Raw genomic sequence first — 26,975 nt, forward strand, 5'->3', positions numbered from 1 at the left:
CACAAATGAAAGGAGGGGGGTGGTTAAACCTCCTGAGTTAGCTACAAATACAAACATACAAAACACACTAGTGTACACATTGAAAGTCCACACATGAATCATTTGATATATGGTCAAGTAGATTTGAGTAACAACTAGGAAGTCACAAGATTAATGGCACATTATTTCAAAATTGTACTTGTATTGAACAAAACGTGACATAAAAACCCATTGTCTATAGTAGTCCCACCATGGATCATAGCAAAATATGCATTACAAGAAAATATCACAGTATTGGTGCAAATACAATTGATTAATTGTTGATGTGCCTGTCAACACCGTATCACTGAAGGAACAATCTTTTGTTATAATAAATGAAGGATATTCCGGTGTTATTAAAGCAAGTCTCTCCGTTCATAAGGGCGTTAATAGGGGGATATCCTTCGAGGTTACAGTGGTGCATCCAGCACAACTGTCAGTGTCGACACTAATTTTATGCGTTTGTATTTGTAGCCTGAACTCAGGAGGTTTAATGCCCCCCCTCATTCGTTTATGACGTTACTATGTCCTAATTCTAATTTTATGGTTAATAGCTGAGGATGACTGCTATGATCGTTCAAAACTATTACCGTTTGAGAGTAGACTGTATTAACTACGTGGATAATAAACTAAAGTTTTTGTAAGAAGTAAGTTCTAAATGGAATGCGAAATAAAAGCACCAACAGGCTCACTTTGTTATTCAGCAATCTCACTGCTAACCGGCAAGCAGAACTGAACATTCCTGAAGCTGAAGGCTTGCTCCCCGAAAGTGCAACGTATACAGTGAAGTATTGGGAATTCAAGGCCTTTCCCATTATCACGTAATTAACGCAACTTACTGGAATTGGAAATCATGTTCCTCAAGGGATGACAAACAACATTTTCAGATCTAGGAAAAAGTGATAGTAATAGTGAAAATATGTGACGCAGTGAGGTATTTTTATTTAGATTTAATATGTTGAGAATCGGGAATTCAGATTTACAGCGTGTTAAGCGGGAAAACTTATTAATGAGGAACGTAGTAACAAGGTTTCACTGCATCCACTTTTCTCCAGAATATTGAGGTCTTTTCCTTTACAACCCACTTCAAAGCCTGCTGCAGTTAGAGATACAACATCTGTAGGAAGTGGGAGTTCCAATGGACAGCATCTCTGTAGTCCAAAAGACTTTACTTATCACTGCTTGTGAAAGTTTTCTAATTGATCATCTGTACTTTAATGAGCCATTTGAGATGAAAATACCAAATATATGCAGCATCTTTACACTGACTGTTGTAGCAACTTTCATCCTCTCTCATTTTACTGTTAATTGCAATAGGACATGATCTAGAACAGTAACATCCCCATTGCATTCCCTTTGTGGAGCTCTTTTTCCAAACATATTCCCACATTTTCTCTGTTTGGTATATGTGTGTTACATGATACCATTCTTGTTGCTTTCAGGAAAAGAGGGCCCGATCATTAGTTCAAAGGATGAATGAAGCCTTCGTGTATATAAATATTCGAGATCTGTTTAGGTTTCGAGCATTGGCAGATCTCCCAGAAGAAGGTAACAGTTTACCATCTGTTTCAACTAGTTTGTTCGATGTTATATGAATTGTCTATTTCAGAAACCCTTTACCTCCAGTTGACCTCTTTCAATAAAAAGAAAGCCTATCCTACCTTGAAAGTAATTGTTTTTCATCTATTAAAAACAGTTTAAAACAACACATTTGAAATACTGCTATGGTATTATGAAGGCCTTTATGTTATTTTCACATAATACAAAATATTTTGAGGATTTCCACATAGAGGGTTACTTCAATAATCTGGTTTTCCACACCATATTTTCATGTTTATTGCTAAGAATATTAAATCTATCAAATTTCTAAGGACAAAACTGTGGAAAATATTATTGAAACATTGTTTTTTTCTGTATATTTTGCAGTTGTACACATTTAACCCCTATGCACCCGTAAATGGACTGGTACGCGCTCGAGCGGCTGGGCTAGGACTCCACAAGCGGACTGGTACGCCAGGATGCTAGGTCGCATATTGGAGACATTTGTGACATCTGTTGGCTTTTTCCGGAAACATTTCTAATTGAAATCTGTTCTTGGCGTCTCAAAGTGTCACCAGAGTGCTCTGGTATGCTTCTTTGGCAAAGAGAATTGATTAAAATATCGATTGAGAAATCTGTATTGTGTTGTTGAAAAGATGGCTGAGAAGGAAGTTGCTTGCTCGCGCGAAATGCTCAGTAATAGCGAAAGTCAAAACATATTTGATGTTTTAGGCTCTGATTTCAGCAGTGTTAGTGAGGAAGAAGTTATTAGTGATCCTGTGCATGAATGAACACGAAATATATCACCAGAGATCTTTCGCGTAGTAATATAGTACAACATGGAATGCTGAATGAACTTTCTCCCGCCCCTCAAGATCCGATTGCGACTGCCGGATTTGAACTTACAGTCTTGGTACCTGGATGTGAACACTTTACCACTGATCCTCAGACAGAATCTTATAATAATAATAATAATAATAATAATAATAATAATAATAATAATAATGAAACACCGAGTGAGACATATGACTGTAAGTTCGTATTTAGGATATAGGTTCGAATCTCATCATTCGCTTACGCGTGATTTGTTTCCCATTAGTTCCTTATTTCCAAATCAGGCAAATGTTAGGCTCATGTCGTATTGGTTTCCTATTATTTCCTTATTTCAAAATCAGGCAAAAGTTAGGCTCGCATCATATAATTAAGGCCATAACGGATACTAAAGAACTTCCGAGGTGACATAGGTTAATGAAAAATTTAAGATTTCAAAGGGATTTTTTAATGTGGTATATTTCTGTATTGTTCTGTTTTTGTGTCATGAGCAATAGTGTGGAATTTCTCAATAATATAAAACAAGAATCATGATAATATGCGCAGTCTATCACCCACTATACTATTTTAACTGAAAGCTTGCAACACCCAGGTTGTATACTAAAAAGTTGGCGGATTCCTAGCAATGTCAGAGCAAAGGGCGGCTGGGTGCTTATGGGTTAAAGTTCAACTAGAAAAAACATTTTTAAAAAGAACACACATTTCCAAACAAAAGTAACAAAATGCGAATCATAACTTTTGAAACTGAATACACAGAACTATATTTAGGTAGAAGTCGTATTCATGCACAAAGGACTTATAAATACAAACAAAAATAATTTTTTTAACTCGTCAAACTTATTACTGAAAACTAAGGCCTAGTCACATATTTTTTAAAGCGTATGGCCCTTTTTTAATCTGGGAGTGTCCAAGGACAGGTTCGGCTTGCCAGTTCTGTAAGCTGCTTTTCCTGGTACACACCATGGGGGTGAGCTACATGGACCACTGTGTGAAGGGGTTGTGTGTGGGTGTATGTGCAATTGTATGGGCTGGGAATGGGAAGGAACCGGCTATGGCCTTGAGAAAGGAGCCATCCTGGCATATGCGTGGAGTTGAAATGAGAAACCATGGAAAACTATTTTGAGGATGGCCGACAGGGGATTCGAACCCACATGTCTCCCAACTAAACTGGCCATGTCGCAGCGCGTTCAGGTAACCTTATTATAATCTATCAGTTTCATGTCCTTATTGATACTTGGTATTTACAAGTACAAAGTTAGGTACCTTCCACCTAATCAGTACTTCATTATATCTTGTTACTATACAGTACTGGTTTCGACCTTCACAGAGGTCATCTTCAGCTGGTCATAAGATCTAAAGTTAACATATAATTTAAAAACATTACTAAGACTAATGAATGATAAGAGTGATTATATTAAAATACACAATGATATTAAGTGTTCTCTGGTTTTTAAAAACAAACGTAGATGTTTATGTGACATGTATATGCTACTTAAAATTCTGGTGTACTCTTCGTGAGTAACACATAATTTGTTAAAGTACAATTTCTATAATTTAAAATGTTCACAGTATTCTTGAGGTACACTTTGGAGTTTAATTAACATTGGTAGACCGTTGCATATGTTCACAGGTATGTTTGTACCAGGTATTCTAGAATATTCAGTGTTGTGGATTGTTCGTTATGTGCATTCATACAGTTAGTTATGTTGAATGATTTACAGTGAAATATTGTAGTGTGTTATTAGTTTCTTTATTACTAATCTCATTATATGATATTAAGTAGGTGCAGATGCTCCCTCTTTGTAGTTGTGTTGTTGGACATGCTGGTAATCTGCGAGAACACAAGAGAAAACGAAGTATAAGAATTTTGCCAATTACAGCCGAACCTGCCCTAACGGACACCCTTATTCAGTGGACACTTCCCTATATGGACAAATTTCCTCGGAACCGATTGTATTTTACATAAGACAAGTGTTAAATTGGTCTCATTTAAGCAGACACCTCAAACTGTGGACATCGCCATTCATCCCGTCCACTTGACTTAAGCGGACACTTTACACGTTGCAGGACAATTTATTACGCCGGACCGCATGTCATCCTTTCTTTTAAAACCATTCTTCAGACATAAGGAAATCCCTTTTGAATGTTCGTTCTATTTCGAGTGCAAGGGGAGAGAAGGTACATCAGAATGTAGTTCTACCTAGTGGTGTATAGGCCTATTCAGAGGATTCTAATTGCCCAGAAATGCTGCCAGAAACTGTTGACTCACAATTTACCTGGGGATTTTCTTCCCTTCTTGCATCATTCTATTCATGACTCGGATTGTCGCTGATAAAGTCGAGCTCAGGTAGTCAACTTGAGAACAAAAAGACAGTACAGCCACTAATTAGTGAGACAGAAATACGGTAGCATTTCAGTTGTCTGTTAAACATGAGTAACATGGGATGATCGTGTTTAGATCTCAAGGTAAGAAGAAATGTGATTATAGAAAGTGAGAAGGGACTTCCAGTGAGAAAGCTTGCCAAAAAATGTAACTGCGGGAAAAATTAAATAAACACTGTTGTGAAGAATGGAACTGAAATTTTAAAGGAGTGGGAGGAGAATAGGAATTGGGGAGTGGAAGGAAAGCGGGAGTAATTTTTTTCAGAAGTGAACGTTACGGTATATGAGAGGTTCAAGTGTGCTCGAGTGAAGAAACTGTGTGTGAGTGGACCAATGTTACAAACAAAAAGCTCGAGAAATCTCAAATAATCTGAAAGTTGAGAATTTTGTAGCTAGCAGTGGTTGGTTAGATTGTTTTAGAAAACGTCATAACATCAGTTTCAAAACAGTCTGTGGAGAAGGTGGGGATGTGTCTACGACTGAAGTAGTGGATTGGAAAGATAGGTTACCAGACATTTTGAATAGTTACGAACTGAAAGACATTTTGAATGTTGATAAAACTGGTCTGTTCTTTAGGGCGATCCCGAAGAAGACACTAACTTTGCCGAATGAAAGTTGCAAGGGTGGAAAAATGTCACAAGAAAGAATCACCATTATGTTTTGTTGTAACGCACTCAGTGGAAAGGAAAATCCTCTAATAATCGGTAAATCCTTGAGACCCAGGTGCTTTAAAAACATGGACTTAAATGTCTTGGTGTCAAATGGCATGCGAATAAAAAGGCATGGATGACGTTAGCAATATTTGAGAATTGGTTCCTAGCTTTGGATTCCAAGATGAAGGCCAGAAACCGTAATGTGATCTTATTGCTAGATAATGCTACGTGTCATCCAGAAATACGGCTTTCAAATGTAAAACTCTTGTTCCTTCCACCCAATACCATTTCTCATCTTCAGCCAATGGATCAAGGAATCATTCAAGCATTCAAATTAGACTATCGTAAGAGGGTTTTACGGTCGTTAGTGGCACACATGGATGAAGCAGACTCAGCTTTTGATTTGATGAAGAAAATCAATTTTCATACAAGTATGAAGGATGAGTTTTTCATCTAATCAATACTTTATTTTACAAACGTTCAGAATTATTTACATTAAAGCAGTACCGGTTTCGACCTGTAAATAGGTCATCATCAGCTGTTGGTGAACCTGCTTAATAGCGATTGTACATAATAAAATATTACTAAAAACTAATTAAAGAAGAATGCCTTATTCTAATATAATACTAATTTTAAGATATATATGGTACAATTATAAGGCTTTGACTTGTTGGAGTCCCATTCAAATATCTACACTGTTGCCAACATTACGTCAAACAAGATATATATACATATGGTACAATGAAGGGCTTCGGCATGCTGGAGTCCCATGAATGCCACATATTCCAAAAATTGTATAGCTGAGGTTAAATATAGGGTATAGTTCTGAGAGAATAAAGGGTCACTGAGGTTTTGGTGTCAAGTTCAAATATCTATGCAGTATGCCATCATTATGTCCAACTGTTGGATAGATAGAATCAAGGTGCATTGTTGGCATTTTGCAGGAAACGTTGCGTTCAGTAGATGGAGGTTCTGTAGCTTGTTTAACAGGTACTATGTTCATTCTTAGTCTATGTTGTTGCTGATACATGCTGGTTTTCAGGATCCTTGTTGAGGCATATCATGCTATGTATGACATTGAAATTAAAGAAATTAGTTTGATAGAGCTCCCCTCTTCATACTTGTATTTACGCTCAGATAAATTAAAAAATCTGAGAAAGGAAAAGGAAGTAGGAATTAGAATAATTGATAGAGATTGCCTGCTAAATGGTTTGTGTGCTGTAGAGTGTGTGTTACTTACGTGTGGGCTGGATATGTCCTTGAGTATAGTCGGGAGCGTGCTGCACACTGTTGCGTGTACGTCGTGTGGCTGTCGTAGTGTTCATATTGAGAGGTGGTTGGGAGGGAGAAGCAGCCTCTGGAGGAGGTGGGGTGGAGTGGAGTGGTGTGTCTCTTTTGGGTTGTGTGTGGGTTTATGTTTGTTGATTCTTTTTAAATGTGTGTCATTTAGAATGGGAATGGCTGTGTTGAAGAGAATGTATGTTTTTTCTGTAAGTTCATTTAAGTTGAGGTTGGGTGTAGTGTATTGGTTCATATTGATACAAAAATCTTCCATTATATTGAGCAACAGGCCTTTGGGGTTCATATATAAAATTTCCATGTCATTCTTGATATTAGTGAAGTTATGTTTGTGTTCCTCGACATGTTGCGCTATGGATGAAAAGCGATTATATTTAGTGGCATTGATATATTCGTTTAGCGAATAGAAAAACATCTGCCAGTGCGCCTGATGTAGCTGGCTTTATGCAGTATACTCCTGAGTGGCTGTATTTGTTGTTTTCATTGACAGATTTAGTGTAATGTAAAATGGAAGCATTATTACTTGTGATTCTGTAAGCTATTCTTAGATTGTGTCTTTTGAAAATATTAATTATGGGGTGGATGTGGGTGTTGTTAAAGGTAAAAGTGCCTGGTATTTCTTAAGGTTTGTTGTTTCTACTTAAATTGGATTTCAGTTGATGTTTTATTTTGTGAATGATATTGTTTATCATGTTTCTATTGTATCCGTTGTGCTCCGCTATTTTGTGAATTAGATTTAATTCTTTATTTAATTCTTCCTGGAACAGGGGTATGTTGAAAGCTCTGTATATCATACTCTAGTATGCCACCTTCTTCTGTACATTAGAGTGAGTGGAATCTACTTTTATAGTATTGGAGGTTTGTGTAGGTTTTCTATAGATTTTGTTTGTCAAATGGTCTTCAGTTTTACTGATGGATAAATCAAGATAATTCAGAGTGATCTTTCTCAGTTTCCCTCGTAAATTTTTTATGTGGATCTATTTTGTTTAGCTGTTCAAGTAGGTATGTTGTTTTTGTTAGTAAACCTGCTGTCTGTAACAACAAAGATATCATCTACAAATCTGCACCAGAATGATACATTGTTAATATTGCTGATTTTTGAGTGTTCTAAGTGGTCTATGTAGATTTCTGCTAATATTTCTGAAGCTGATGAACCCATGGGAAGGCTTTGTTTGTAGATATTGTCGTGGAATCTAAAGTAATTATTATTAAGGGCCAATTCAAGTAAATTAATGAATTCATCTATTTCAAGGACACTTAGATTACTGTGTTTTCTTAGGAAGACACATATAAAAAGACACATATTTAAAAAGAATCAACAGACACAAACCCACACACAACCCAAAAGACACACCCCACCCCCTCCGGAGGCTGCTTCCCCCTCCCCACCACCTCTCAATCTGAACACTACAACAGCCACACGACGTACACGCAACAGTGTGCAGCACACTCCCGACTATACTCAAGAACATATCGAGCCCACACGTAAGTAACACACACTCTACAGCACACAAACCATTTAGCAGGCAATCTCTGTCAGTTATTCTAATTCCTACTTCCTTTTTCTTTCTCAATTTTTTTAGTTTTTCTGAGCGTAAATACAACCTAATTTCTTTAATTTCAATATGTCATACATAGCATGATATGCCTCAACAAGGATCCTGAAAACTAACATGTATCAGCAACAACATAGACTAAGAATGAACATAGTACCTGTTAAACAAGCTGCAGAAACTCAATCTACTGAACGCAACGTTCCCAGCAGTAATTTCGGCCCAACAATGCACCGTGATTCTATCTATCCAACAGTCGGACATAATGATGGCATACTGCATATATATTTGACACCAAAACCTCAGTGACCCTTTATTCTCTAAGAACTATACCCTATTTTTAACCTCAGCTATACAATTTTTGGAATATGTGCATTCATGGGATTCCAGCATGCCAAAGCCCTATAATTGTACCGTATGTATATATCGTAACATTAGTATTATATTAGAATAAGGCATTCTTGTTTAATTAGCTTTTAATAACGTTTTATTATGTACAATCACTATTAAGCAGATTCACCAACAGCTAATGATGACCTGTTTACATGTTGAAACTGGTACTGTTTTAATTTAAATAATTCATACTTGTGTGCTTAAATTATCAATATGGGCAATGAAGTTGGTAGATTATAGTTATAAGATCAATGTTGGCGATGCAGTTTCGTGGACAAAGGCAGCCTGGAACGCAGTCAGTGAAACCACAATCAGGAAATTCTTTGCAAAATGCGGCATCGCTAATTCTACAGTTGAAGAACAAGCAGAGGTAGAGGTTCGAAATGAATATGATGAACTTCAGACTTTAGCAACGACAGCTGGATTGGTGTATGATATTGAAGCCGAAGAAGAGAATATTCCTTGCTGTGACGGTCTTGAGGGGACTGGCAGTCCCGACTCCAGGCCGCACTTTATGGTAAGCTTTCCATGTTATCAAGTTATACAGTAATTGTGTGTTGCACGTATCGTAAGGTCCATGTTTGTTTGCACCTCAACTCGTCATTCATTTTCTTCTTGTGATAGACAGCTTTTAATTCTTTTAAGCTAAATTTTCAGCTTTAATTTAATTCACTGCACTTCGTAAATATTTCTAGCTATCCATAGCAGCCTTCATTAGTTATACAAAAGGACCATTTTGAATAAAACTTGTTTTACAGAGCCCAAATCAGGAACGAAAAGTGGCAATGACGGTGAGGCGGAAGAAGAACAAGAAGTTCTGTCTGTGAAGCAGGGACCAAATATGCTTAAACAGATAAAGAATTTGTGTGTCACGCTGGACCGCGAGTACGGCGAGAACACTATGGAACCATTTAACAGACTTTGTTCCGTTTTTGAGAATATCGCAGTTAAGAAAACATGCTAATTTTACACAGACGAAGCTTCATGATTACTTCATGAAGCTGTAATATTTGTAAATGATGTAAAATCACTTATAATAACACACTATGAAATACTAACACAGAAATGACGTAGAATAATAAAAAAAGATATGTATGCATATACTTAAGGTGGATGTTCTTTGCCGTTAAAATGTTCGATTATTTTTACAAACTTGTTTTAGCGGACACCGCTCGTAACGGACATTTTTCCTCGTAACCGACAGTGTCTGCAGATGGGAGGTTCGACTGTAGAATGTCTGCTGAACGTGTTGATTGATGGAACAAGTCAACAGCACAATGTAAGTAAGCACCCAGGCGAGATGATGCGCATGGAGCATTTATCTCAATCTTCAGATGGGGATGTGAGTGTAGGTTAGGTAGCATCTCGCTGCTTCTGACCTATACCTCAGAAGTCCACACCCACAGTATGGCCCTGTTACAGTAGAATTGTAACAGTTTGCTGCTTCGAACCTATACCTCAGAAGTCAACACCCACACTATGGCACTGTTACAGTGGAATTGTAATGGTTATGATAGGCATCTTGCTGAGCTGCGCCAGTTCATTAGTGAGTATTCGCGAGTATAGTCTGCATTCAGGAAACAAATCTCAGACCGGGTCATCATACGGTCTTGAGAAATTTTTTACTATACTCGACAGAACAACATTATGCTGACCGGGCTTCTGGTGGCATTGGCATTTTTGTCCGTTCTGATACCTACAGCGAAGAGGTTCCTCTAAGGACCCCGCTGAAGGCTGTAGCAGTTCGCGTTCTACTGCCTGTCATAGCAACAGCATGTAATGTTTATTTTCCGCCAGGCCAGCCTCTTAATATGAATGATATCACTGAAATTATGGATCAGCTTCCACCTACCTTCCTCTTATTGGGCAATTTCAACACCCATCACCCTATATGGGGCTCTGAAGCGCCTTGCCCCAGTGGGAGTTAGAAACATTAGTAAGAGAATTGGATTTATGCATTTTGAATACAGGAGAATCAACTCATTTCAGTGTACGTTACAGCACATACTCTCGCATAGACGTAAGTCTATGCAGCTGAATGTTGGTTCCGCTGTTTCGGTGGAATACACATGATGATCTCTGTGACATTGACCCCTTTCCCATTGTTATTACTTTGTTGAAATAGAAATCTGTCGAGGCTCCTCTTTGATGGATTTTTAAACATGCCGATTGGCCAAAGTTCACGTCACTAGCTGTCTTTAACAACATGACCAGGCGGACCGTAGACGCCAATATAACTTACATTATACAAGTTATTCTTGCTGCTGCTAAGGAGTCCATTCCATCATTTTCAGGTACTCTTCGCCAAAAACTCGTTCCTTGGTGGAACAAAGAAATTGCAGCAGCTATCAAAGAACACCCCGTCGTGCTCATAAACGCTATCGTAGGCAGCCTACTGTGGAAAATTTGGTAACATTTAAGAAACTCTGTGCTAAGGCACGAGTTCTTATTTGACAGTGTAAGAAAGCTTCGTGGGGGAGATGTGTGTTGTCTGTGGCGTCACATACTCCGTCATCTCAAGTGTGGACTAAACTTAGATGCATTTCAGGTATCAAAGGATTACAATATAATTATTAAATTAATGTAGTAATGGTCCACCTTTCAATACTATAATATGTAATATTCTAAATTACATTAATTAGGGACTAGTTTAGAATATTACATATTATAGTATTGAAAGGTGGACCATTACAACATTAATTTAATAATTATATTGTACTTACAATTCAATACGGATCAGAACCATGAAGTTTATAACCCAAGGATTATGATCTGTACCGGGAATTTCCTTTGCAGGCAGTACCGTCACTGATCCGCTCTCGATTGCTAACCATCTAGCTGGTCATTTCGCGGATGTGTCTGGCTCCGGAAATTACCATTGTGATTTCCTCGCTCTGAAGCAGGAGGCAGAAAGTCATCATCTTGGTTTTGCCACTCAAGCTACAGAGGACTATAACGTGCCCTCAGTGCCTTGGCACTTTGCAAGGACACGTCTCTTGGACCAGACATTGTTCATAACCAGATGTTGAAACACCGTAGTGATGATAGTGTCCACGTTTCTACTATCAAGGTAACTTGCCCCAGACTAGTCAGCCAATCCCAGGCGTGCTCAGTCCGAAATATGATAAAAATAAAACCCTAAAAATACATACACCCTGGATCTTGATGGGAAACATATAACTAAATACGGACACGGTGAGGTCAATTAAAACTACAAATAAAGCAAGGCGAAGCATGACGTCAGTTTTGGAGGAAAATCTGTTTTTTAAAATAAACAAGATAAATATGAAAAAAATAGCAAAGTATCAAATAATCTGATTTACATGACTCAGATTTTTTTTTTTCCCAGCTGGATAAAGTCCACCTTGAGAATCGGAATATATTACAAATTCACAAGTATGCCGACACACATACCTAACATATCAAATTTTTAAGTTTTTTAAATTTATCAATTTTAACACACGGGCTTGCATGCACGCACCACGCTCCTGGCTTTACCTTTTTTTGTTAACACTTTTAACTGTAGATGAGTACGTTCCCCATTTCTGCACACTTGACATTCCAGTTGGGTCCCTAACCTTAAGAAAAGACGTAATCTAATGCGCAAAAGGGGTGGGGGGAAACTAACCTAACTGTACAATATATAACACACTGAGTGGTAAAACATCCTACGCACAAAATATATACATCCTGGAATCATGAGCAATCTCATGAGCACAGCAAACAATGTGGATAGGAACCGCATCAAACAAAACATGTAAATGGCAATATATACACTGACTGACAGAGCAAATGCAACACCAAGAAGGAGTGGTCAGAACTTTATGCCAATTGCAGGGTAGACTGACGTCACTGAGGTATGCTCATGATGTGAAATGCGCCGCTGTGCTGCGCACGTAGCGAACGATAAATGGGACACGGCGTTGGCGAATGGCCCACTTCGTACCGTGATTTCTCAGCCGACAGTCGTTGTAGAACGTGTTGTCGTGTGCCACAGGACACGTGTATAGCTAAGAATGCCAGGCTGCCGTCAACGGAGGCATTTCCAGCAGACAGACGACTTTACGAGGGGTATGGTGATCGGGCTGAGAAGGGCAGGTTGGTTGCTTCGTCAAATCGCAGCCGATACCCATAAGGATGTGTCCACGGTGCAGTGCCTGTGGCGAAGATGGTTGGCGCAGGGACATGTGGCACGTGCGAGGGGTCCAGGCGCAGCCCGAGTGACGTCAACACGCGAGGATCGGCGCATCCGCCGCCAAGCGGTGGCAGCCCCGCACGCCACGTCAACCGCCATTCTTCAGCATGTGCAAGACACCCTGGCTGTTCCAATATCGACCAGAACAATTTCCCGTCGATTGGTTGAAGGAGGCCTGTACTCCTGGCGTCCGCTCAGAAGACTACCATTGACTCCACAGCATAGACGTGCACGCCTGGCATGGTGCCGGGCTAGAGCGACTTGGATGAGGGAATGGCGGAACGTCGTGTTCTCCGATGAGTCACGCTTCTGTTCTGTCAGTGATAGTCACCGCAGACGAGTGTGGCGTCGGCGTGGAGAAAGGTCAAATCCGGCAGTAACTGTGGAGCGCCCTACCGCTAGACAACGCGGCATCATGGTTTGGGGCGCTATTGCGTATGATTCCACGTCACCTCTAGTGTGTATTCAAGGCACGTTAAATGCCCACCGCTACGTGCAGCATGTGCTGCGGCCGGTGGCACTCCCGTACCTTCAAGGGCTGCCCAATGCTCTGTTTCAGCAGGATAATGCCCGCCCACACACTGCTCGCATCTCCCAACAGGCTCTACGAGGTGTACAGATGCTTCCGTGGCCAGCGTACTCTCCGGATCTCTCACCAATCGAACACGTGTGGGATCTCATTGGACGCCGTTTGCAAACTCTGCCCCAGCCTCGTACGGACGACCAACTGTGGCAAATGGTTGACAGAGAATGGAGAACCATCCCTCAGGACACCATCCGCACTCTTATTGACTCTGTACCTCGACGTGTTTCTGCGTGCATCGCCGCTCGCGGTGGTCCTACATCCTACTGAGTCGATGCCGTGCGCATTGTGTAACCTGCATATCGGTTTGAAATAAACATTAATTATTCGTCCGTGCCGTCTCTGTTTTTTTCCCAACTTTCATCCCTTTCGAACCACTCCTTCTTGGTGTTGCATTTGCTCTGTCAGTCAGTGTACATTCAAAGAAACAAAAACATATCATATTTTCCAGGGTTCACCATGGAAAGCATGCGGCAATCACGCAACTCGCATCCACTTAAAGCCTCAATGGAAATAAAGGAAACATAATTACACTTTAAGCAACACTTCCTATACAACACAGGTTTCTGAAAAATAATTATCTGACTCAAAATCAATTTTTAAAAAAGGGCAGAGTAGTCTTTACCTTTCAACACCTATTTCAACGTTGTAACCTGGAAGAGATGACATGACACAAAATATTCCTCCGCGGTTATATCATAAAAGAAAATCCGGAACAAACGTCGTGATATAAAACTCTCGTCAACTACAACAACCGTAGAGACATGGACAGAAACAATAAAATCACGAAGTATAGGCTGCTCCAATAAAACTCTCCTCGGTAGACAAACGTGTCACCCTCGCCAACACACAGCGGAATGACTCAAAGGGTAGATCGACGTCTCCCAAAATAAAGCAGCAATACAAAAACCACAGGGTCCAACCCTTTACACACGCTGCTCAACAGTTTACTCAAAGCAAGTCACACAATCAAGAAAATGCAGGGCTTTCAGATGAGGAACGTGTCCTTTTACTCAAAATCACACAAATAATATCTCGTGTCCTAAAGTTGCGTAAAACTTAAGAAATATGAAGGACGTCGTCTAACATTCACTCGCATGAAAAGAAACAAGACTGCGCTGGTCACAAATAAAGCACTCGCGCACAAAGTAAACAAGAATAATAAAGTGGCCAACTCTGTAATAAATATGATGAACTGAAGCTAAGATATTGCCACATTGACAATCGATCATGTCTGAACATCGGAAAGTTACTGAAATATCTCAATCCAACATCGCGCAAAACTCATATTGATAATAGTAATAATGATGATAATAATAATAATAATAATAATAATAATAATAATAATTGAGTCACCTAAAAGCAAAACGGATAAAGTCCACTTTTTACAAAAAATGAGATAATGGTAGAAATATATCGGTAAAAGATGTGTCTACTGAAGCATGAAATAATATACTAGCAAAATCCATAACATCCTTAAGTATTTCCCCTTTAAAAACTCAGGTTAGATGCAAAACGGATAAAGTCCACTGCGTTTTAAAAGCAAAATGAGTAAAGGGCACTTCAACCAACCAGAACCTGACTTCTATGGCATGTGACAACATATAACATAGCTACGATTATGCTAAAGCTGCACGCTTTCTACTAGTGCTTTATTCCTAGTTTTATATCAGAGATTGCCTGATTTCCATTTTTGAAAATGGAAGTATCACCTTCTGTAGTGTCTCCATCAAAGGTGAGAAAGAAAAGAGTCAATCTCAGTGCGACTAAGAGAGCTTTCGTACAAGAGAACACACTAATGTTGACGATAGGACGATGATAGCTATGCTCTGAAGGTGGCTTCTGTAAGCACCAAGAGCTGTAGAGGCGGTACAGTTAATTTTTCCAGTAAGAGGTCATTCCTTCATTCCCCCTGATCGGGTATTCGGTCTCTCTGAAAAAAATTCAAGAAGAGAGAAGAATCGAAGATTCAAAAACCTACATTAACATAATTGAAAGATTTTTAACCATTCGTCAACCAGGGATTGACATGAATATATTTAACTGGAAACAAGAGGCAACAGAGCACATGAAACCTATTCAACAATGGCACTTTAAATGCATGCCTTGCAAGTTCTACTTTTTCAGACGATTAAAAACGTCTCATCACATGGTCCTTGTGGATGGGGAGCCGTTTTACTATCATAGAACTGGAACCTACAGATCCCTGATGAAAAGTAAGAAGAATGTGTTGGCTATAAACCCTTCACCTGTTATAAAGAACACTACTTCAGTCAACAAGAATAAAGTGTCAGATGTGAAAAGGTTTCTTGAATTGCACTTTGGCTCTGACTGGAAGTTGAGCCCATCACTGAAATTCTACGTTGACTTCTTCGACTCTTGGGAGTGTCATCAGTCTTCAACGAAAATGTTCTTGTATTTTGTGCTTTTAATAAATAATAGCAAAACGAGTAAAATCCATACTGCTAACAGGCAAAATGAATAAAGTCCACTTCTTAGAAGCAAAATCGATAAAGTCCACTTTTAAAACAACAATAACAGTCTAAATAATAATACGAGTATTATTACTTGCTCTAATAATCAGTGAATTTTTTTGTGATTTTATGCTTAATTTTTGTAAGTAACTGCCTTAATGGAAGGTGGTAGTGGCTTTTTGCCATTTTCTCAAAATGTGCTGGAGTGGACTTTATCCGTTTTGCTTTTAGGCGACTCAATTGTTACAGGGTTACCCGTGGAATGCAGAGGTGAAAGAAGGTGCGGGCTGGAATGGGTCTAACTACAATGCTGAGAAATGAATCAAAATTTCATTAAAGGTTATATTTTCAAAAAAAACTTTAACAAATAACAAGTCAACAACAAGCCAATAATCAGGTACAAGGTATAATTTTACCAACGAAACACAAGTTTCGGGGTCTTTACAAGGTCTGGGCTTCGAGCCCCAATTTTACAATCCTTGAGCTACTAACCCAACTTTACCAAGGCACACATTTGATCAAAGGGCAGAAAACCCCTTCATTCAAGGAGCATTAGCTCCAACAACCCTACCGAGTCTCCTAGAGGCACTTTTACCACATCAGAAAGAGCTGACCCGCTCTCAATTTTCTGAGCCTATCAAAGGCCACAACAAACTTTACTATCAACTGCCCTCAGGGAAAACTTACAAAGAAACAGGGGTATCTTGTACCCAACCTACTCGGCCTTCGTTGAAAAAGAATAGGTTAAGAAAATGGCCCAAAATGCAAAACAGAACGGAGGCATGAATTTGCACTCCTACATGAAACTTCTTAAAACCTAAGAGGCGCAAGACCTATGAAACAGGGGCTATTCCCAGGCTATGGAGGTGACTCTTACACAGAATAAATTTAACAAATTAGGGAAGAGTAGAAAAACGGTTACGAAAACGTAGTCACCTCAAATCAAAAGGAAGGGGAGCTCGAGAGGTTAAAGCACACTCTATCCCTGATTTACAATTAAAGATATGTGAAGTTTTACAAAATTTTACATGTTTAAGAGATAGGTTACATAATAAAAAGGTTTTGGACCTTCCCCGAAGGTTAAACTGCTGAGCTAGCAAGAAATAAAGATGTTAAATGGCCATTACCTTGTTGAAGAGCTGCTGCCCGAAGGAAGAGGCGCTACCCGCCCCCTGCTACACGTCCATACACTAAGCTAACTGTTGATGATGTGGCAGAGAGACAAGAAAATCAGCAGTTTTTATACCCTCGTGGAAGATTCGAGACCTTTCATGAATAATCAAGCCACACCCTCTTTGTTTATTGGTCCGTCTTGAAAATACACTCAAAGTCGAAGAAGAAATACATGATTGGTCAAAAATTAATTACAGAAATTCTGGATTGGCTCAATTCAAAACAGGCGGAAAGAAAATATTAATATTGCCAACCCACATATGAAAGAACGAAATTTAATAAAAACCAAAACTTATGAATACAAAATTTCTTCAGAAAAGTTCCTTCACTTCGCACCAGGGTGCATGATCATAGTTTTTAGGCGGTGACATCTATGAGGGAATGTCCACACTTCTTGATTAATGGAAAACAAAACAAGTTCACATCCACACAGTATTGACAACTTTGTAATCACAAAATTTATGGTAGTGACATCTTCTGAGAAACTAATGAGTTGATCCAGTTTTTTAAGTTCAGACTTTCTCCTGTAGAGGAGTACTTATTGGTGGAAGATTTAAAATTGCGGCGTAAAGGTGTACCACCCGGTACAATAATATTAAATATTAAATTGATAATAATAATAACAACAATAATACATTTTACAGAAATTTTATTTTAATAGATGGAACTCGCAATACAAAACAACGTTTGTGGAATTCGTGAACTAATTACTAATTTACCACCTAGATATTCAAAATAGTCGTGAAGATGATGCTAACAACTTCGTGGATCCCCACTCCACCGTCTTACACAGTCTCATTCACACATCATGCAATAAATCCCAGAAAATGTGACGGCATGTTTCCATACACTTTGACCTCCGATTAATAATACATTAATCTAGTCCTTCCTGACTTTAATTTGAATCCTTATATACAATTACAATTAAGCCCCGAGACGTACACTGTGTCTCAAACACCAAAACAAACAAATCAAAATATATGAGGCTAAAATAAGAAACGGACTCGTAAAGAAATGACTCTAACCACTCAGCTAAATAAGTCGGAATAAAAAGTAGGAAAACAAGCTGCGACCTCATGTAAACGGTCCATATTTATATTTACATTAACAAGCTTCCTATCATTTACTTTAAATAGGACGTAGTCCTACCAAACAAAGCTACATCTACAGAAATTACCCTGTCCCCTTTAGCAACATTAAACACGTTCACACACACATAATTACATTAAAACTCTGTACTTGTCTGTTATGTTGACTTGTGGTCGCTCGACCTCAGGAGACAGCCGACCCCATCTTGCTTTTAGCCCGCCATATCGATGATAATGCTGCCTTCCGAAAAGACTTGAATCAGTCCTTTTGTCTCCATCAAGGGGTAGAAAGGTGATGTCGTATTTTCCGTTGCTGCTTCTGCTTCTGGATGTCGTCTTAAACATCCCCTCGTTCATGATGTAGAAACTAGGTCAAGATCAACCAGCCAGTTACTAGAATACTACAGTTGGGGGTAAATTCCGCCGCCCGTGAAACCAGTTCCCATTCACTCGCGGAACCGCTTCTCTTACCTACTCCCGTAACTAGGTCAAATATTTCCCATATTATAAACGGCTGAACTGAAAATGGTAAAGTTTATGCCCTCGGAAAATGATTTGCACAGGCTACTGTGCACTTTGAAATGATTAAATGGAACTGTTCTCTCCCTTTGGTAATCGTAAGTTAACTGCCATTCTCCCAGTATTAGAAAACGTGAGTATATCAAAAGTAGACTGAGCGTCTTCCAACAAAATCTTACGAGTCCCCACACGATCACTCGCGTAAATAAAAAGACTTCTTCTTACAATGTTACCTGCACAGAATCTCGCTGAATAATAGGGTAACTAACTGACGTGGTAATCGTTTTTATTAACTCGTCCTCGAAGACGCCGTCGTATCCTCGATTGGGGCCATCTTTCACCTAGACCAATGCCTAGCCATATCGACGGTGGCTCTATCGTTTCATTGGCTTGACGCATGGCATACCTGATGCTTACTTCAAACATTCCTCATAAGTGACCCTAGCCTCTCGCCCGGGCATCCGAAATGTTGTCTGTTGGAATTCTGTTGTTCCCTTGTTCGGCTTTGTGTGCATCATGTCGAAATTCCACCTTCCAAACTTAGCTGGTGAACAAACAAATCCGAGCTCCAAGCTCCCTGCAGAAATTGTGACGTGCTGCTGAATGTAGATGTTTCCTGCCAGTTACTAGTACTTAATGAAAATGGAATAATCACTGTACATTCTAATAAATGACTGATTAATTAAATGAGCACTTCAATAAGGGCTCAATAGTCTGTTATATCTCCTTTGTGTGTTCAACCGAATCTGGATAGAGGGCGAGTTTCTGTCTCAGTGGTGAGAGGGCATAGTCATTCCTGTCCTCAAGCCTGACAAAAATCCCAAGTATGCAGGAAGTTGCAGACCTATATGTGGGTGTTTGACAGGATGGTAAATTGCCGACTTGTGTGGTGTGTGGAGAAACAAGGACTTTTGTCCAAGTACCAGTGTGGTTTTCGAGTCACCCGCTCGACCACTGACCACCTGGTACGCCTGGAGAGTTCTATCCAGGATGCATTTCTGTGCAAATAGCATTTGGTGGCTGTTTTCTTTGACTTAGGAAAGGCTTATGACACCACAAGGCTATACGGTATCCTTTCAGTCCTGCATCAGTGGAGATTCCGAGGTAACTTGCTGGTATTTATTGCAAATTTTTTGTCCCTCCGTCTATTCCATGTCCGAGTAGGGAGGGCACATTCACAGTACCACATTCAGGAAAATGGAGTCCCAAAGGTGTTGGTTCTTAGTGTCACTCTGTTTGCGATTGCCGTACACGGTGTTGTCTCTGCTGCTGATTCAGCAGTAATACCGTCGCTATATGTGGATGATTTTGCTCTGCGTTATAGCTCACATAAAATGGGAGTTGCAGAGCGACAATTACAGCAAGCTATTAGGAGAGTGGAACAGTGGACTTTAGAACATGGCTTTCGGTTTTCAACCGCAAAGACCTCTGTTGTGTACTTTGTCGGAAGCGCACTCTTCGCTCGCATCCTGAGCTTTATTTAGGGAATGTCGCTCTTCCCGTAGTTGACACATCAATTTCTTGGGCTCCTTTTCGATAGCAAATTATCGTGGGAACCATGTGTGTGGCAGTTAAAAGTGCAATGCACTAAGAAATTGAATAACTTGAAGTTTCTTAGCGGCTCTAATTGGGATGCTGACCACATGATGCTCCTACGATTTTATAGGGCACACATTTTATCGAGGTTAGACTACGGCAATGCTGCATATGGATCAGCAAGGCAAAGCGTCTTCGCAAAACTAAGTAGGATCCACCACAGTGAGGTTAGGATAGTGACGGGAGCTTTTTATACAAGCCCCATTGCTAGCTGGCTCGCTGAATCTGGTGTGTCGCCTTTACCCCTGAGGCGCCAGTAAACGCTTCTGTCCTATGCTGCAAATTTGCGACAGATGCCACTTCACCCAAGCTGTCCTTGTGTATTCCACAATGGTAACCGTTGGCTGTACGCTGCTTATCCTCGAGCAACGTGGCCGGTTGGAATGCGCTTGGATAGCAGTCGCAGATTGTTTGATGTACCTTTGGTTCCCTGCCTTGTCAGACAACCAAGTGGGGTACCTCCATAGCTAATACGACGACCTGAATTAATCCTGGATTTGCACACTGGCCCGAAGGAAAACGTGGATCCTTCGATTTATCGGAGGCTCATCCTGTCCATTGTTGGCCGGTATCCAGGTTCAGTCGTCTGTTACACGGATGGTTCGAGGGCAGAAACAAAGGTGGGCTGTGCGTTCATTGTTGACAATGATAGGTTTCTTTTGCTCTCCCGGAAACCTGTAGTGTGTACACAGCAGAGCCCTATGCTATCTGTGAAGCTGTGCGATATGCACTGTCCGATGAGTTCCAACACTTTCTTCTGTGTACTGACTCATTGAGCTCACTACAGTGTATTGATACTGTCCCCTTCAAATTTGCCTATCTTTAGAATATTTACGACAAGTCAACATTAAAAGTTTTATTTATGGCCGGGCTGAGTGGCTCAGACGGTTAAGGTGCTGGCATTCTAACCCCAACTTGGCAGGTTTGATCCTGGCTCGGTCCGGTGGTATTTGAAGGTGCTCAAATACGACAGCCTCGTGTCGGTAGATTTACTGGCACGTAAAAGAACTCCTGTGGGACTAAATTCTGGCACCTCGGCGTCTCCGAAGACCGTAAAAGTAGTTAGTGGGACGTAAAGCAAATAACATTATTATTATTATTATTATTATTATTATTATTATTATTATTATTATTATTATTATTATTATTATTACATATAATTCGCTGGGGCCATCAAGGACCACGTAAAGTCTTGTTGCATTTGACACTGAACTTGGCCTTCTTTAGAGCCCAAATTTCCCTCATTCTTTGTGAGTCGGCCTGCTTACGCTCCTCTGTCCAAGGGGCACCGTGTCTTCTCTTCGGTTGCTCGTCTCGGTTTAGCCCGTTCGTCAATATTTTCTTGCGGAAGAGATCTCTGTTAAAGGCGTCTTCAGCTGAGATATGTAGCATTTGCAGGTCTTCTTTGGTATTTCTAAACCAGGTAATTGTGGTTTTGGGGTTTGAATCAAAAAAGTGAAAGATTTCTTTAGTTAACTTTCTTCTGTCCATTCTTTTCAAATGAGCGTAAAATCATGCCCGTCTTTTCCTGATTGTGTTGGTAATTTTCTCTATTTTGCTGTAGACTTCCTTGTTGGATCTCTTTTGATGGATTCCATTTCTGTATTTTGATCCCAAGATTCCTCTCAAAATTTTGCGTTCTCTTTTCTCCAGTTCTTCAAGGAGTCCTTTGGTTGGCATTTAGAGACAGGGTTTCGGCTGCATATAGAACTACTGGCTTCAGAACTGTTTCATAGTGACGTATCTTGGTGTTTTGGGAAAGGCATTTTTTGTTGTAGATTGTGCGGGATGTTTGGTAGGCTATTTCCAGTTTGCGTACTCGCTCCTGAAGTGCTTCCTTGTCCAGTCCATTTTTCATGATGATCTTACCCAGGTATTTGAATTTGTCTACTCGGGTGATGTCCCCGTATTTTGTATGGAGTTTTGGTGGAGCCTCTTTGATGTTAGTCATTACTTCTGTTTTCTCAAACGATATCTGCAAACCAGTTTGTTCAGCAATTTCCTTTAAAATTTCAACTTGAGCTCTAGCGGTTTCTATGTCGGTTGAGAGAACAGCAATATCATCGGCAAATGCTAAGCAGTCTGTTGCGATCCCCTTGGATTTGGTTCCTATTCTCAATGGACTGTAGTTGGTTTCCTGTAATCTCACCCGCCACGTTCTGATGATCTTTTCAAGAACACAGTTCAAGAGTATCGGGGATAGCCCATCACCTTGTCGGACTCCTGTTTTGATGTCAAAGGAATGCGAGAGACATCCGTGGAACTTCACCTTGGATTTTGTATCGGTCAGGGTGTTTCTAATTAATGCCAGCAGTTTCAAATCAACTCCAAATTCTTTTAAGATGTTTAGCAGGACTTCCCGGTCAATGGAGTCGTACGCTTTCTTAAAGTCCACAAAGACAGACACATACTGCTTGGACCTTAGTGTACAATATCTGATGATCGTTTTGAGATTTTGGATCTGTTCAGCTGTTGAGCGACCTTTTCTGAACCCTCCTTGGTATTCACCTATTTGATGTTCGACTTGTGCTTCCAAACGCTCCAGGATGGCAAGTGATAGAATTTTGTAAGTCACGGGTAGCAAAGATATTCCTCTGTAGTTGTTGATGTTCTTCATGCTGCCTTTTTTGTGTAATGGATGGATCAAAGCTATTTTCCAATCTTCGGGTAGGGTCTCCTTGTTCTAAATTTCTTCTATTTGCTTTTGCAAGATATCAAGTGATTCCTCTGGGGCATATTTCCATAGATCTGCTACTACTGAGTCTTCCCTTGGCGCTTTGTTATTTTTGAGACGGGCAATGTGGCGCTTGATTTCATCTCTGTCGGGTGGTCTGGAATCTGGGTACCTGAGTAAGGGTTCCTTGGTCTCAGTGGCGCTTTGCGGTTTAGAGCAATTAAGTAAATTCTTGAAGTAATCTGCCAGAATGCTGCAATTTTCTTCAGTTGACGTTGCCAGTGTGCCGTCCGTTCGCTCAAAGCATAGAGATGGTGGTTTATAGCCAGTGAGCTTGCGTTTGAAGGCTCTGTAGTACTCTCTGCTTTCATTCTTCCTAAAGTTTTGTTCTATCTTTTCAATGAGAGATTTTTTGTATTTACGTTTCTCAGTTCTGAACACCCTAGCTGCTTGGGCACGTTGGGTTTTGTAGGTTTCCCAATCATTTTCTGATTTCGTAGAGTTGTACTGTTTCCACGCATTGAGTCTTTCTTAGAGGACTGATTCGCAGGTACTATTTCACCAGGCATGCTTTTTGCTTCTCTTGATTTCTGCAATGTCTTTGGCGGCCTCAAGAAGGAGACTTTTGGCGTTGTTAAAGTCACAGTCATTTGGTCTAGCCTTCTCCTGGAACTCCTCGACCCTTTGCCGAAGTTTATCACTGTCGAAGCGTGTGATCTGTTTGGTTGTCTTCCTTGTGTTTGCGGGAATTGGTTTGAATTTGATAAGAGACATATAATGATCTGAGGCCACATTGATGCCTTTCTTTACCTTGACATTCATAATCTCAGGGCTGTTTCTCCTGGAGATCGCAACATGATCAGTTTGGAACTCTCCGAGAGCTTGGACGGGAGAACGCCAAGTCATTTGCTTTCTGGGTAGATGGCGAAAGTGGGTCGACATGACCTGCAGGTTGTGATTTTCACAAATGGTCACCAGTCTTTTGCCGTTGGGATTGGTTCTTTTGTGAGCAGGGTAATTTCCTATAACTTTCTTGTACTTCTGCTCACGACCTAGTTGGGCATTGAAGTCACCCAAAAGAAGCTTGACATGGTGTTTGGATATTTTGTTCAATTTTTCATCCAGTAGGTCCCAGAAATTATCAACTTCGTCTGGATCAGACTTGTTCTTATCGTTCGTAGGAGCATGTGCGTTAACTAGGGCATAGGTTTTGTTCGCGCATTTAATTGTGAGTATAGACAATCTGTCATTCACAGGTTCGAAATTTGCAACCGATTTAAGGATCTTGGTTCTAACAGCAAACGCGGTTCCAAGCATCACAGCTCCATTGAGGATTCCTCTTTGCGCTTTGCTCTTGAAAAATCGGTAGCCTTCAGATTCAAAAATCTCTTCATCTGGGTACCTTGTTTCCTGTAGGGCCACTATGGATATCTGATTTTCGTGAAGAGCTTTGGTGAGGGTTTTCAGCTTGCCAGTTTGTGTAAGTGAATTTATGTTGAAAGTTGCTAGAAAGGTTTAAGATTTTGGCCTGAGTTTTTGACTCTTCGGGGTACACCGAGACGCTCGGACTCGTCTCTTGCATGATGTCGAGTCTCCCCCAGAATCCGAACGAGACTCTTGAGCCGTGGTGTTCACGACGAGGGATTTATCCGAAGATTTACCCCCTGGGGTATGTTTCTTGAAATGTTGTGCCATCATGCTTTTTGACTTGACTTTGCTTTGGACGGGTACCCATCCTTTTAAAACTAGGGTTGTTAGACCTAGAGGTTGCCTCAAGATGTTTTCTGGCTTCTGGTCATTTACCAGTCTTCGCCGTAACCCTGGCAAGGGACCAGTTTTTTTTTCACGGAGGTATTTTATTTCCCTACTACCCTCTAACTCTGCCTGCAGCAGAGCAAGCGAGCTTCCCCAATTCCAATGGGACGCGCCCGATGGAGGTAACCGGTAAATCCCCACACGGGATTATTATTATTATTATTATTAAAAGTTTTATTGTTCACCAGGAGCTGTATTCAACATTTGGGAAGCAGTGAGTAAGCACCAAACTGGTTTACTTTTTTGTCATTCAGAAGGGCGATGTATTGATCTGTGTTCGACTGAGTGCAGGGTGGATCACGTGACCAGCCAGTGTTTCCAGCGTGCCACGTGTGGACAACCTGCGCTGCAAGCAAGCTTTGAGAAACAGTCACAGCCAATTATAAGAGACCCCGTGAACCAATGATCGTCTCTAAAATGTACACGCCTCCCGAGCGAAGACTATAAAATGCCATGTTCAAAGTAAATCAATCTATCTCTCTGCTGATCTACACACTGCTGCTGCTACTTTCATCGTAACCACATGGAAAGAAAATTGTGCCGTGCAAGCAGACACCCGCTCTGCTAAGATTAGTGAAATTTGATTATCAACTCTTACAGAGTAAACCTCAACATTAGTGATCCAAGTTAAGTTTATTTCATCACGAGAACATTTAGTACTCCAGCGTGTGTGAACATAGTTTAATATTTGTCATCTTAGTTACAGCCTACACTCCTGGAACGCGACAGAATTCATCCCAGTGAATCGCTGTGTACATCAAGATGGATTATTCCTCTACAATGTGCATTTCATCGTGAGACGTCTACTGCCGTGTCTCCGTGACCTTCTAGATATGTGAGGCACATCTGGTCAGAGAGGGTGACTGACTGGTGATATGCCGGAATGACTGACTGCAACCTGGAGTCGAACCTCATCTAAACTTGAGTACCACTTAAATGTTTATTTTCTTTCTCATCTTCATAAAGCTAGAGGATCTTTCTTCTCTAAATCGTAGCTCTATTAGTTCTTGTTGTAGATACATGTGTGTGACTGAAATTTGAAACCTATTAGATTAGATGTGTAGTCTGTCTTTAAGTGAGTTCCCATACATAGGATTTAGACAGATCTAAAAATCACTGACCACACGATAAAGCTCATTTGTTTGCCTATGATATTGAAAATAATCTAGACTGGAGTTGAGTGTAAAATTTATGAGGTAGGATCGAATTTAGTGTCATTTTCAGATCACTTGTATTGTTTAGGATCGAGTCATCTAATTTCACGATATTTCAGGAGGACTGATAGATCTAATAATCACTTAAATAATAATAACATTAAGTAAAGATCGTGTCAAAAATGGAATTAAATGATCGTGAGCTATAAATTATTTTAGAATCCTTATATGTGAGATTTAATGTGCTCACTTTATGATGCGCCTGGAATACGGCAATCCTGCGGGATGTTAATTGAATCATTTATTGATTGGTGGATTTATTAGTGAATGACTTGTTGTGTCTTTGGGAGCATAATGTTATTTATAATAAGTGGAGCACGTTTTGAATATATTTCATGAATAGGGAGTAATAATAACGTGAGTAAGGCTCGCGAACACGATATTTGCAACTTGTAACCCATGTGATGGTGATGATTATGGAATCCTATTAGAATCTTCTAATAAATTTCAGAAATTTAGATGAATCTCCATCGTTGTTTGAGGAGTATTTCAATCCCAGTGATGCCACGAATTTCGATCACTAGCCACTATTGGAGTAAGGATAGTTCCATTCACAAATTCATTCTCCGGATACTCTTGGCGTGACCATGCTGAAATAACAAATAAATTTATAAGGGCAGGATTTGTTGTAAATAGTGTATATAAAAAGTACGTGTTACCTTGTGTGAATGTGGTGTGTGTGTGTTGTAATTATGAGTATTTTCCATGTTTTTTGATTGTTTAATATGATTTAATCTGGTTGTGCATCTACTGCAACGGCACAGATGGTGTTCTACGTTGTTTGAATTGTTTAGCGCACCTTAAGGAAAAATTTGATAAGTTTAGTGTCGAGTAAGACTAGGCTAGAATTTAATTTGCAATTTCTAAAGATTTAGGTGAAAGATCGTCTCGTTATTTTTCTGCAAAGGCAAGCGATTTGTAAATTAATCTTCAGTTAACTCACACGTTGATATGAGAAAATTTTTAACACATTTAT

General features: G+C 40.0%; 1 protein-coding gene across 5 annotated transcripts in view; it reads left to right on the forward strand.

Moving 5' to 3' along the window:
* rtet (major facilitator superfamily domain-containing protein rtet) overlaps positions 1-26,975 on the forward strand; it is a 294,106-nt gene that overhangs the window by 143,214 nt on the left and 123,917 nt on the right. For all 5 annotated transcript variants that reach the window (XM_067140241.2, XM_067140242.2, XM_068226066.1 and 2 more), the window contains one exon: positions 1,461-1,566. In XM_067140241.2, coding sequence (XP_066996342.2) covers positions 1,461-1,566 — 106 coding nt within the window. The remainder of the gene's footprint in view (positions 1-1,460; positions 1,567-26,975) is intronic.

The sequence above is a fragment of the Anabrus simplex genome, chromosome 2 (assembly GCF_040414725.1).
Source record: "Anabrus simplex isolate iqAnaSimp1 chromosome 2, ASM4041472v1, whole genome shotgun sequence".
NCBI classification, from domain to species: Eukaryota; Metazoa; Arthropoda; class Insecta; order Orthoptera; family Tettigoniidae; genus Anabrus; species Anabrus simplex.